Source organism: Anolis sagrei, chromosome 12, assembly GCF_037176765.1.
Source record: "Anolis sagrei isolate rAnoSag1 chromosome 12, rAnoSag1.mat, whole genome shotgun sequence".
Classification (NCBI taxonomy): Eukaryota; Metazoa; Chordata; class Lepidosauria; order Squamata; family Dactyloidae; genus Anolis; species Anolis sagrei.
In genome coordinates, this window is record NC_090032.1 from 7,534,148 (window position 1) to 7,548,909 (window position 14,762).

Sequence of the window (14,762 nt, forward strand, 5' to 3'; positions counted from 1 at the left end):
TTATATGTGTATATGTATATTGCGTATATGTGTGTGCTTGTGTATATGCATATATGTGTATATGTATATGTGTGTAGGTGTATATATGTGAAGGTGTATATATATATTTCTGTTTATATGTGTATATGTATATTGCATATATGTGTGTGCTTGTGTATATGCATATATGTGTATATGTATATGTGTGTAGGTGTATATGCATGTGCGTGTGTATGTGTATATTTCTGTTTATATGTGTATATGTATATTGCGTATATGTGTTTGCTTGTGTATATGCATATATGTGTGTTTATATGTGTGTATGTATGTGTATATGTATATGTGTGTTGGTGTATACATAGGTGCGTATATTTGTGTGAGCTTGCATATCTATATCTCTATCTATCTATCTATCTATCTATATCTATCTATATGAATGTATTTGTATATCTATATATGGTTTATTTTGGGGTTTTTTAAAGTCCGTTCTGCTGTTGTGTGTGTGTGTGTGTGTGTTTTTAGGGGTGATGGTCACTCGTTGGTCTGATAGGTGTCTTGTGTCCAAATCTGGTGCCAATTCGCCCAGTGGTTTTTGAGTTATGTTAATCCCACAAACGAACATTACATTTCTATTTATATAGATAATAATAATATTATTAAAAATAATTATAATTACATTATTATTAATAATAACAATTACATTAATAATAATAATTACATTATTAATAATAATAATGTTATTAATAGCAATAATTAATAATAATAATTAATATTATTATTAAATAATAATAATAATGTTATTAATAGCAATAATTAATAATAATAATTAATATTATTATTAAATAATAATAATAATTTAATAATAATAATAATAATAATAATAATAATAATAATAATAACCCTAAAGAGGCCATTTGTTTTCCCTGCCATTGCCGGGCATTTGTTTTTAAAGAGCATGGTTGGTTGTCGAGTGGAAGAAGAAATGTGACGAATGGTTTTTGACGGCTGGTTGGGTACCAGCTAATACCAGACGCATGGCTTTGGGGGCCGGTGGAGAGGGACAAACAGATTGGCTGCTGCAAAGCCATTTCTTGAAACAACAACAACAACAACAACAACAACACACATTACACAGTAAGGCCGAAGCATCTGGATATATCTATGTTATGGTTATGCATATGTTTCCGGGCACATAAACAGGAGTGTGCGTTTGGGAATAAAACGAGCCCTGACATATCTGGGAATCCGCATCTCCCGCTACGCAAGACCCTCACCTCTTATGTTCTTCCATGAACTGGAGAATTTCCTCCTCGCTGTTTGGTTTGTCTGGGATGGTGATAGGCTCCTCCATGAATGGCTCATAGTAGTCAATCTCGTTCAGCTTGAGGGAGAGTTTCTTTGCAACCTAGAGTGACAAAAACATGCCCAGCTCTTTAAGCCGCTCCTCATAGGGTTTGATCTCCAGACCCTTTTTGGGGTGGAGTGAGGTGTGGCTTTTGGGGTCTACCCATCTAACCTTGAACTTGGGTTCCATAAAACCAATCACTTCAAACTTCAGACACCTGTGTGCATTGGAGCGTTTCCGACTCGAGTCGGAGTTCTGTCCTGAGTTCGAATCCCGCATCGCAAGTATTTTTGGCCACTTACCTTGCTGTCAAAGGTGGCAAAGAAGGGGATGTAAGGATGGAACTCCTCGGCGGCATCTATGTAGGCCTTGTAATCTGGAAAGTTAAAATCAGGTGATTAACATATTTGGCACTTACATTATATTATAATAACATTATTCTATTATATTACAATAACATTGGGAGCCCCAGTGGCGCAGTGGGTTAAACCCCTTGCCGGCAGGACTGAAGACTGACAAGTCGCAGGTTCGAATCTGGGGAGAGGCGGATGAGCTCCCTCTATCAGCTCCAGCTCCTCATGCGGGGACATGAGAAAAGCCTCCCACAAGGATGATAAAAACATCAAATCATCCAGGTGTCCCCTGGGCAATGTCCTTGCAGACAGCCAATTCTCTCACACCAGAAGCGACTTGCAGTTTCTCAAGTCGCTCCTGACACGACAAAATAATAATAATAATAATAATAATAATAATAATAATAACATTATATATTACTAGCCGTCCCTTGCCACGTGTTGCTGTGGCCCAGTCTGTGTATATGTGTTTTGTGTGTGTATATGTGTGTGTGTATATATATTTGTATATATGTGTATATGTGTGTTTGTGTATATAAGTGTGTGTGTGTGTGGTTTTGCACATGTGTTGTAATGTTCTGTATATATATTTGTATATATGTGTACATATGTATGTTTGTGTATTTCTGTGTTTATATGTGTGTGTATGTGTATATGTGTGTAGATGTATATGTATGTGTGTATGTGTATATTTCTATTTATATATGTATATGTATATTGCATATCTGTGTGTTTATATGTGTGTATGTATGTGCATATGTATATGTGTGTAGGTGTATATGTATGTGTACATTTCTGTTTATATGTGTATATGTATATTGCGTATATGTGTGTGTTGTGTATATGCATATATGTGTGTTTATATGTGTGTATGTATGTGCATATGTATATGTGTGTAGGTGTATATGTATGTGTACATTTCTGTTTATATGTGTATATGTATATTGCATATATGTGTGTGCTTGTGCATATGCATATATGTGTGTTTATATGTGTGTGTGTATATGTATATGTATATGTGTGTAGGTGTATATGTATGTGTGTATGTGTATATTTCTGTTGACATGTGTATATGTACATATTGCGTATATGTGTGTGTTGTGTATATGCATATATGTGTGTTTATATGTGTGTATGTATGTGTATATGTATATGTGTGTAGGTGTATATGTATGTGTGTATGTGTATATTTCTGTTTATATGTGTATATGTATATTGCATATATGTGTGTGCTTGTGTATATGCATATATGTGTGTATATGTGTATGTATGTGTATATGCATATGTGTGTAGGTGTATATATAGGTGTGTATATTTCTGTGAGCTTGCATATATATATATATATATATATATATATACGTATTTGTATATTTATATATGGTTTATTTTGGGGGGTTTTAAAGTCCGTTCTGCTGTTATGTGTGTGTGTGTGTTTTTAGGGATGATGGTCACTTGTTGGCCTGATAGGTGTATTTGTGTCCAAATTTGGTGTCAATTCGCCCAGTGGTTTTTGAGTTCTGTGAATCCCACAAACGAACATGACATTTTTATTTATAGAGATATGGCTGGCCTCCCACGTACGTTCAGAGTCCTCGCTCTTGAAGTATCCAATAAGTTTGGGCTCCTCGTCAATGTTCTCAAAGGCCTGGAGTTCGTGATCGCCCTCAATGAACTCAATGGGATCCTCCATAACCTGCAAGGAAAGACCAAGAGCATGAGTCCTTCCTCTCCATCCCTCGCTTCCTCTCTGGTGGAGCTTGGGAAAGTATGCTATTACGAACCGTAGCTCCCACTGGCAAGATATAGTCTGCAAGATCCAGATGAGCCAGCTTCCAAGGGTAGCCCCATGTGGAGCACATTTGAGTAGTCTAGTCGGTCCCAAAACATGGCAAATTTCTTTCTAATTGCACTAGACTTCTCGGTTACGGGATTGGAGAGTCTCCCAACTAGAAATCCAGGGAGCGTTGGATCCAAAATCATTTTCCAAAGATTGTGACAAGACTCAATCATTCCAAAAAAGTGTGAAAGCAGGCACCTTGACTGTTTTAATGTGTGCATGTCTGTATGTTTCACATTGTATGCTAAATAGAAGGGGGGGAGGAGGAGAGGAAGAGGAGGAGAGGAGGAGGAGGAGAAGAGGAGGAGGAGTAGAGGAGGAGGAGGAGGAGGAGAAGAAGAAGAAGAAGAAGAAGAAGAAGAAGAAGAAGAAGAAGAAGAAGAAGAAGAAGAAGAGGAGGTGGTGGTGGTGGTGGTGGTGGTGGTGGTGGTGGAGGAGGAAAAGAGGTGGAGGAGGAGGAGGAGGAAGAGAAGAAGGAGAAGGAGAAGGAGGAGAAAAAGAGGAGGAGGAGGAGATAAAGAGGTGGAGGAGGAGAAAAAGAGGTGGAGGAGGAGAAAAAGAGGTGGAGGAGGAGAAAAAGAGGTGGAGGAGGAGAAAAAGAGGTGGTGGAGGAGAAAAAGAGGTGGAGGAGGAGGAGGAGGAGGAGGAGAGGAGGAGGAGGAGAAGGAGAAGAAGAAGAAGAAGTGGTGGAGAAGGAGGAGAAGAGGTGGAGGAGAAGAAGAAGAAGGAGGAGGAGGAGGAGAGGAGGAGGAGGAGAAGAAGAGGAGGAGGAGGAGGAGGAGGAGGAGAAGAGGTGGAGGAGGAGAAGAAGAGGTGAAGGAGGAGGAGGAGAAGAAGAAGAAGAAGAAGAAGAAGAAGAAGAAGAAGAAGAAGTGGTGGAGGAGAGGAAGAGGTGGAGTAGGAGAAGAAGAAGAAGAGGAGGAGGAAGAAGAGGTGGTGGTGGTGGTGGTGGAGGAGGAGGAGGAGGAGAGGAGGAGGAGGAGGAAGAGGAATAATAATAATAATAATAATAATAATACAGGGGGTACTTGTGCCAATTGGCGCCATGGTAGCACAGCGGGTTAAACTGCCAATTGCAAAAAATCTTGCCAACCGGAAGGTTGGCAGTTCAAACCGCAGGTTTGGGTGAGCTCCAGCCATTAGCCCTAGCTCCTGCCTATCTAGCAGTTGAAAATTAATAATGTGAGTAGATCAATAGATACCAATTTGGCGGGGATGTAAAAGGCGCCCATGCAGACATGTCAGCAACTCGATCAGGAAGGCGTTCATGGACTACAGACTCCTTCGTATGAAAAATGGAACAAGAGCACCTCCCCATGGCTGGAGTCAAGCACAACCTCCAGATGCCGGAGTATTGTGGTTCAGACAGATGAGGATGAAGGGGTTGGGATTACAGAGCAGTGGATGGTTCTTTCACTGAGGGAAATGAGGGTATTTTGGATCAAGATTCTGTCTGTGAGGCTGAGCTTGAAAGTGGAACTGTTTCCGAGTCCAGCAGACAAGGAGATACAGTGAATGGTGGAGATAACTTTTCACCTACAAGTAGCTTAGCAACTCTTGATAAAGGCCTGGAAGGCTGACATAACTCGCCTGAGACAGCAGGTATTTTCGACAGGCTTGATCTTAGGGAGAAAAACATTAAGCTCAGGAAATCCAGGAGGTTCAGTGAGAAAGAAGTGCAGAGAAAGTTTCACAAGCTAGAAAGTCAAGGTTGAAAAATGCCTTCATGTTTTGCAGCCCTTACATTAGAACGTCCCTTTGAGAATTCAGATCAGGCAACACTGCGTAATAGTAAGGATCTCAAGTCCTGTTTCCAGTTCATGTTTTAGTCTAAATTCTTGGGAATTTTTGAATGCGATTTTCCTGCTTCTTGGCAGAATGGGGTTGGACTGGATGACCCATGAGGTCTCTTCCAACTCTATGTTTGTATGATTCTACGGGTGGGGCAGCACTGAAGTGCAAAGTGAACTCCACTTTCTGAAAATCTTGCCCAAACGACTTGAGACAGGAGCTTGTTAAACAGGAGAGATCTCACGCCATAAGTGATGGTCTTTTGCCCACTTAACGTAGCTATAGGAGGTGGAGACAAGCAAGAGGAAGGAGAATGGACTTGAGGGCAAAGATCACTCACATCCAGGAGGAACTCCACCAAAGTGTCGGCCGAAAACTCCCCATCGTACTCAATGATTTCATCATCCTTGAAGACGTAGATGCTGTCTTCCTCCGCCAGACCTGCAGGTGGGAAGCAGAGAGAAGAAGGTGTCTCTCAGTGGATAATGAGATCTTCAATACTGCCTGGATGGTGAACACCTACAATCAAAGAGCATTCTGAACTCCACCAGTGATGGAATTGAACCAAACTTGGGATACAGAACTCCCATGACCAAGGGAAAATACTGGAATGGTTTGAAGGGCATAGGGAGTTGTAGTTCACCCACATCCAGAGAACACTGTGGATTTAAATAATGATGGATCTGGACCAAACTTGGCACAAATACTCACTATGCCCAAATATGAACACAGATAAAGTTTGGGGGAAATACACCTTGATTTCCCCCAGGGATTTATAGTTCACCTACAATCAAAGAGCATTCTGAACTCCACCAATGATGGAATTGAACCTAACTCATCACACAGAACTCCCATGACCAAGGGAAAATACTGGAATGGTTTGAAGGGCATAGACCTTGAGTTAGGGAGTTGTAGTTCACCCACATCCAGAGAACACTGTGGATTTAAATAATGATGGATCTGGACCAAACTTGGCACAAATACTCACTATGCCCAAATATGAACACAGATGAAGTTTGGGGGAAATACGCCTTGATTTCCCCCAGGGATTTATAGTTCACCTACAATCAAAGAGCATTCTGAACTCCACCAATGATGGAATTGAACCTAACTCATCACACAGAACTCCCATGACCAAGAGAAAATACTGGAACAGTTTGAAGGGCATAGACCTTGAGTTTTGGAATTGTAGTTCACCTACATCCAGAGAGCACTGTGGACTCAAACAGTGATAGATCTACACCAAACATGGCACGAATACTCAACTTGCCCAAATGTGAACATTGGTGGAGTTTGGGGGAAAATAGACCTTGACATTTGTAAGTCATTGCTGGGATTTATAGTTCACCTACAATCAAACAGCATTCTGAACTCCACCAGTGATGGAATTGAACCTAACTCATCACACAGAACTCCCATGACCAAGAGAAAATACTGGAACAGTTTGAAGGACATAGACCTTGAGTTTTGGAATTGTAGTTCATCTACATCCAGAGAGCACTGTGGACTCAAACAATGATAGATCTGGACCAAACTTGGCACACATACTCAACATGCCTGAATGTGAAAACTGGTGGAGTTTGGGGGAAATAGACCTTGACATTTGGGAGTTGTAGTTGCTGGGATTTATAGTTCACCTACAATCAAAGAGCCCCTGTCTGATGGTCTTTGGCAACCCCCAAGTTGATAAACACTGGTTTATAGCTTTGGGATTTGCCCTCAAAGATCTGGAAACACAACAAGGTGGTTTATTATTGTCAAGTCTTTGGGGCAGAGTCCTGCGTGTTTATGTTTCCTCTGCGAAGCACAAGGAAAGAACACTAATAAGTAATACTTTTGTGGACTAAAGTCTTTCTGTGAGTTCCCACTGCCCTCTGGTGGTTCCTAACACTGAAAATCCACCCTCTTTTCTCTGTTAGTGGCTCACTTTGCTTCTTCATTGGCTGTTCTGGAAGGTGCAAAACAACCAGGGCTTGGGAAGTTCCTTTTGAACGGTCATTGCACCATTTGAGAAATAATTCACTGCAATGTTAATGCGTTCCTATCCATTTGGAACTAATTTGCAAAAGTAACTTGCAAAGGTAACTACTACACATTGCACCAACAAAGTAACTTAGTTCTTATTAGTTACTTTCAAATTCTAAAGGTCATTATGCTGTAATGGATTGAGTATTGGTGCCCAGCACCCAAGTGAAGGCTTTCATTTGGGGACAATTTCATCTCAGATTGTGTTACCTCCATCACAGGCATCCCAGTGTTTCTGACTCTCTCCATTGGTATGGAATTTGCATGACATCACCCACTGCCTCTCCCATAACTCTTTCCTATTCTTTTCTATGGCACACAGCACACAGAGGAGTTGATCAACAACAGAACATACTATATACATTTGGGAAGAATTTATAGGCGTTGTAGGTACTGGGATGTATAGTTCACCTGCAGTCTTAGAACTGTACTCCATCAAAGATAGACCTGGATCTAACTTGGCACACAGAACGCCATGGCCAGTGAAACATACTGGTGGACTTTGGAGGGATATATAGGAGTTGTAGTTCACCTACATCCAGAGCGCACTATGAACCCAAACAATGATGGATCTGGACCAAACTTGGCATGCATACCCAATATGCCCAAATTTGAATATTGGTGGGTTGGGAAGGAAGTTTATTTTGGCATTTTGGAGTTGTAGTTACTGGGATTTATAGTTCACCTGCAATCAATGAGCACTCTGAACTCCACCAAAGATGGAATTGGACCAAACTTGGCACACAGAGCCCCCATGATGGGCAAACAATACTGGAGGTCTCTGGGGGAAATTTCACCTTCATTTGGAGGAGTTGTAGTTCACCTACATCCAGAGAGCACTGTGAACCCTAACACAGATTACTGGAGGGGTTCGAGGGGAGGGGGGAATGGGGACTGACATTCATTTCTGGGAGTTGTAGTTCACCGACAACCAAGGAAACTGTGATCTCCACCAATGATGGACCAAACCTGGCACACAGAGCCCCCATGATGGGCAAAAAAATACTGGAAGTCTTTGGGGAAAATTCACTTTCATTTAGAGGAGTTGTAGTTCACCAACATCCAGAGAGCACTGTGAACCCTAACACAGATTACTGGAGGGGTTTGTGGGGGAGGGGGGAATGGGAACTGACATTCATTTCTGGGAGTTGTAGTTCACCCACAACCAAGGAAACTGATCTCCACCAATGATGGACCAAATTTGGCACACAGAGCCCCCATGATCAGCAAAGAATACTGGAGGTCTTTGGTGGAAATTCACCTTGATTTAGGGGAGTTGTAGTTCACCTACAACCATAGAACACTGTGAACCCAAACACCAATCTGGATCAAACTACTCACACATACCTTATATGCTGAAATTTGATTACTGGAGGGGTTTGGGGGGAACTGACCTTCCTTTCTGGGAGTTGTAGTTCACCCACAAGCAGGGAAACTGTGACCTCCACTGATGATGGGCCTGAACCAAACTTGGTGTACAGAACCCCCATGACTAACTCAACCTACTGGAAGGTTTGCGGGGACTGACTCACCATAGTGGGAGTTGTAGTTTACCCTACAGCCAGAGAGCACACTGAACCTCTCAGATGATACGTCTAGAGAAAACTTGCCCAAACATAACAAACTTGAAGTACTGATGGAGTTTCTGGGGGGTTAACCTGGCATGGTGGGAGTTGTAGTTCACCCACAACCTTATGCATTTTGGGCAATTAAAAGTTGGCTTTTCCAAATAGCCTGGGCAATGCTGGATACCCAAACTAGTACAGGTTAAGGTACATAACCTTTACCTAAACTCTTTCCCTGTTGCAGTACGGCTTTTGCCGTGGTGTCCAATTTGCAGAGGCACTCACCTAGTTTCTTGGCCACTGCGGCATCCTTTTCCGAGTCCACCAGGCCGAACCCGATCCCTTTATCTTCCAGGACTTGGGCGGCTAACTAGGAGAAAGAGTCCAGACGGGGGCAGACAGACAGACAAGGAGGCAAAAAGGGAAGACAAAGAGAAACAGAGAGAGAGAGAGAGAAAAAGGGGGAATGAAAAAGTTTTGGAGAGAGAAATCAAGTATGCAAAACGAAGTAAACAATAGTGCAAACCCTGATTCTAAATACCCTCAATCATTTTGCAATAATACACACTGGAATACTTTGTTTGTTTTAGGGTGGTAGGAATGAACATAGGAAGAATACAATAACTTTTTTGGAGGGGTGAGGGAGATATTATTATTATTATTATTATTATTATTATTATTATTATTATTAGACGTCCCCTACCATGTGTTGCTGTGGCCCACATGGGGGTTCTGTGTGGGAGGTTTGGTCCAATTCTATCGTTGGTGGTGTTCAGAATGCTCTGTGATTGTAGGTGAACTATAAATCCCACTACCATTCCCAAATGTCAAGATTCTATTTTCCCCAAACTACACCAGTGTTCACATTTGGGCAGATTGAGTATTCGTGTAGAGTTTGGTCCAGCTCCATCATTGTTTGAGTCCACAGTGATCTCTGGATGTAGGTGAACTACAACTCCAAAACCAAAGGACACTGGCCACCAAACCCTTCCAGTACTTTCTGTTGGTCGTGGGAGAACTGTGTGCCAAGTTTGGTTCACTTCCATCGTTGCTGAGGTTCAGAATGTTCTTTGATTGTAGGTGAACTATACATCCCAGCAACTACAACTCCCAAATGTCAAGATTCTATTTTCCCCAAACTCCACCAGTTTTCACATTGGGCATATTGAGTATTCGTGTAGAGTTTGGTCCAGATTCATCATTGTTTGAGTCCACAGTGATCTCTGGATGTAGGTGAACTACAACTCCAAAACCAAAGGACACTGGCCACCAAACCCTTCCAGTACTTTCTGTTGGTCATGGGAGAACTGTGTGCCAAGTTTGGTTCACTTCCATCGTTGCTGGGGTTCAGAATGTTCTTTGATTGTAGGTGAACTATACATCCCAGCAACTACAACTCCCAAATGACAAAATCATTTTATTTTGAGTGGAGAACATACATTGGGTTGTTAGGTGTATCGTGTCCAAATTTGGTGCCAATTGCCCCCAGTGGTTTTTGAGTTCTGTGAATACCACAAACGAACATTACATTTTTATTTATATAGATGATGATGATGATGATTATTATTATTATTATGCAAATATGAGTAGATAAATAGATATTGTCGAAGGCTTTCATGGCCGGAATCGCTGGGTTGTTGTAGGTTTTTTTGGGCTATATGACCATTTCTAGAGGCATTCTCTCCTGATGTTTCCCCTGCATCTATGGCAAGCATCCTCTGAGGATGCTTGCCATAGATGCAGGCGAAACATCAGGAGAGAATGCCTCTAGAACATGGCCATATAAATAGCTATCACTTAGGCGGGAAATGCATAAGACTCTCCAAGCAGTCTTGCCAGTCGCACAACCAGGAGGTGACAATGCAGGCACCTCAGCTTGGAAATGGAGAACAGTACCTCCCCCAGACCCAGAAATGAGCAGCACCCCCAAAGCCGGAAATGAATGGAGAAGCCTTTGCCTTTGTTTGTGTTTGTGTATTGTACACAACACAAACATTGTATTGTAACACGGCATTGAATGTTTGCCAGTATCTGTAATCTCTGAGCCCTATGGGGAGGGCAGAATTTAAATAGTAGTAGTAATAGTTGTTGTTGTTGCTGTTATTATTATTATTATTATTATTATTATTAGAAACACAACAAGATGAGTCCACAGCAAACAAGATCACTCTGCTGGCTGTTGCATTGGATTACACATTGGACACTTCCCAAGTGTCTAGAACTGTGTGATGTATTTATTATTATTATTACTATTATTATTATTAGAAACACAACAAGATGAGTCCACAGCAGACACTCTGCTGGCTGTTGAATTGGATCACACATCGGACACTTCCCAAGTGTCTAGAACTGTGTGATGTAATTATTATTATTATTATTATTATTATTATTATTATTATTACTGTTGGCTGTTGAATTAGATCACACAATGGACACTTCCCAAGTGTCTAGGACTGTGTGATGTATTGACGAATAATGCTTGCAGATCCCAGTAAGCGGGCAGATGGTAATCTTGTCAGCGCCGATTGCGTTTAAGTGCAGGCCAAGGTCTTTAGGCACTGCACCCAGTGTGCCGATCACCACTGGGACCACCTTGACTGGCTTGTGCCAGAGTTTGCAGTTCGATCTTTAAATCCTCATATCGTGTCAGGTTTTCCAGTTGTTTCTCTTCAATCCTGCTGTCACCTGGGATTGCAACATTGACGATCCATACATCTAATCACCTCTCAACAAAAGATTGCTCCAGGCACTTCCAGGCTATCAAATGCTAATCAAGGTGGTCAGTTGAAACATTCACACCTAGCTCCAGCAGACAAGAGTCCTTTGTCCCACCCTGGTCATTCCACAGATATATAAACCCATTTTCCTTGTTCCATCAGACCTCACTACCTCTGAGGATGCTTGCCATAGATGCAGGCGAAACGTCAGGAGAGAATGCCTCTAGAACATGGCCATATAGCCCGAAAAAACCTACAACAACCCAGTGATTCTGGCCATGAAAGCCTTCAACAATACAGATCCATACTTTGTTTTTTAACATGATCATGAGGTCAGGAGTATTATGCAAGGCACAGGAGCATTTATGGTGGGTGATATTTGGCAAAGTCGAAAGGAATTGGGTTGTTGTGAGTTTTCCAGGTTGTATGGCAATGTTCCAGAAGCATTCTCTCCTGATGTTTTGCCTACATCTATGACAGGCATCCTCTGAGGTGAGCCCCCGGTGGCGCAGTGGGTTAAACCCCTGTGCCGGCAGGACTGGTCGCAGGTTCGAATCCGGGGAGAGGCGGATGAGCTCCCTTTATCAGCTCCAGCTCCTCATGCAGGGACATGAGAGAAGCCTCCCACAAGGATGATTAAAACATCAAATAATCCAGGTGTCCCCTGGGCAACATCCTTACAGACGGCCAATTCTCTCACACCAGAAGCGACTTGCAGTTTCTCAAGTCATTCCTGACACGACAAAAAAAAAAATCCATAGAGGTTGCAAGTTTTGTTAAAAAGTAGGCAAGAGGGATTTGTATATCTGTCGAATAATGTCCAGGGTGGGAGAAAAAAAACTTGTTTGCTTGAAGCAAGTGTGAATGTTGCAATTGACCACCTTGGTTAGCACTGAATGGCCATGCAGCTTCAAAGCCTGGATGCTTCCTGCCTGGGGAATCCTTTGTTGGGAGGTGTTAGCTCGCCCTGAGGTTTATATATCTGTGGAATGGCCAGGGTGGGAAAGAACTCTTGACTACTTTTTCAAAACATACATTTGGGGAAAAGGTGCATTTGATATTTTGGCCTCTCTTCAGAGCCTGATTGTTGAAGTTTCGGCACCTGTTTCAAGGAGATATTTCCTTTTGCACACTGTCCAAGATCAGATATCAAATGGAGAGAGCAGCCTGTCATCTGCCGGGGCTTGAAAAAGTCACGGTGTACTACATTTCATGAGAAGCTAGGTACCAAAGGCACCCTGCAAGGACAGATTTCATATCTGGCAGGATTATCATAGACTCATAGAGTTGGAAGAGACCTCATGTCCCATCCAGTCCAACCCCATTCTGCCAAGGAGCATGAAAATTGCATTCAAAGCACCCCTGACAGATGGCCATCCAGCCTCTGTTTAAAAGCTTCCAAAGAAGGAGACTCCACCACACTCCGGGGCAGAGAGTTCCACTGCTGAACAGCTCTCACAGTCAGGAAGCTCTTCCTAATGTTCAGATGGAATCTCCTTTCTTGTAGTTTGAAGCCATTGTTCTGTGTCCTAGTCTTCAGGGCCTCCTCCTCCCAGTGACTTCCTCTCACATAACTATACATGTCTATCATGTCTTGCCTCAGCCTTCTTCAAGCTAAACATGCCCAGCTCTTTCTGCCGCTCCTCATAGGGTTTGTTCTCCAGACACTTGTCCTTTTAGTCGCCCTCCTCTCGACACATTCCAACTTGTCAACTCTCAAGTATTTATACATGTCTCCTCTCAGCCTTCTCTTCTTCGGGCTAAACATGCCCAGCTCTTTAAGCAGCTCCTCATAGGGCTTGTTCTCCAGACCCTTGTCCTTTTAGTTGCCCTCCTCTGGACACATTCCAACTTGTCAACTCTCAAGTATTTATACATGGCTATCATTTCTCCTCTCAGACTTCTCTTCTTGAGACTAAACGTGCCCAGCTCTTTAAGCCGCTCCTCATAGGACTTGTTCTCCAGACCCTTGTCCTTTTAGTCGTCCTCTGGACACATTCCAACTTGTCAACTCTCAATTATTTATACATGGCTATCATGTCTCCTCTCAGCCTTCTCTTCTTCAGACTAAACATGCCCAGCTCTTTAAGCCGCTCCTCATAGGGCTTGTTCTCCAGACTCTTGTCCTTTTAGTCGCCCTCCTCTGGACACATTCCAACTTGTCAACTCTTAAGTATTTATACATGGCTATCATGTCTCCTCTCATCCTTCTCTTCTTCGGGCTAAACATGCCCAGCTCTTTAAGCCGCTCCTCATAGGGCTTGTTCTCCAGACCCTTGATCATTTTAGTCTCCCTCCTCTGGACACATTCCAGCTTGTCAATATCTCTCTTGAATTGTGGTGCCCAGAATTGGACACAATATTCCAGGTGTGGTCTAACCAAGGCAGAATAGAGCATGGGTTGCATGACTTCTTGGGATCTAGACACTATAGAGGCCAAAATCCCATTGGATTTTTTTACTGCTGCATCACATTGTTGGCTCAAGATCTTTTCCACACGTACTGCTCTAGAGCCAGGCATCGCCCCCCCCCCCCCCCCCCATTCTGTATCTTTGCCTTTCATTTTTTCTGCCTAAGTGGAGTATCTTGCATTTGTCCCCGTTGAACTTCATTTTGTTAGTTTTGGCCCATCTCTCTAATCTTTCAAGATCGTTTTGAATCCTGCTCCTGTCCTCTGGAGTATTGGCTATTCCTCCCAATTTGGTGTCATCTGCAAACTTAACGATCATGCCATCTTGCATTTGTCCCCGTTGAACTTCATTTTGTCAGTTTTGGTCAATCATCTCTCTAATCTGATAAGATCGTTTTCACACTTTTTCTGGTCTGTGCCAAGGTTGGGAGCAGGTAACGCTTTAGATGTGGCTGGACTGCAGCAAGGGTGCCAGTGGTGAGGATTGCTGGGATTTATAATCCAACCCCATTTGGAAACCGTTATTATTACCCCTCCAGTTGTCCGCCTGAGGCTTGTTCATTGGGTGGTCTGACGTTGATGTTTAAAGGTGACTCTTGCAGCATCCCAAATTGGCATTCTTCGCCTTCTGCTGGCCTTCAGAGTTCCTGCCAAGGCAATGAGGAAGGCTGCGTGGAATAGGCATTTGGAGAGGCAAGCCAACCCTCTCCAAAGTCATCCTGGAAGGTCTCTCGGAAGGA

The 14,762-nt window shown here is 42.7% G+C and overlaps 1 protein-coding gene across 1 annotated transcript in view; it reads right to left on the reverse strand.

Moving 5' to 3' along the window:
* The window catches only part of CASQ1 (calsequestrin 1), a 46,332-nt gene that overhangs the window by 19,775 nt on the left and 11,795 nt on the right, over window positions 1–14,762 (reverse strand). Inside the window, exons 2-6 of the mRNA XM_060758133.2 lie at window positions 9,181–9,265; window positions 5,646–5,746; window positions 3,259–3,370; window positions 1,627–1,700; window positions 1,254–1,384 (exon numbers count right to left, since the gene is read on the reverse strand). Coding sequence (XP_060614116.2) covers window positions 1,254–1,384; window positions 1,627–1,700; window positions 3,259–3,370; window positions 5,646–5,746; window positions 9,181–9,265 — 503 coding nt within the window. The remainder of the gene's footprint in view (window positions 1–1,253; window positions 1,385–1,626; window positions 1,701–3,258; window positions 3,371–5,645; window positions 5,747–9,180; window positions 9,266–14,762) is intronic.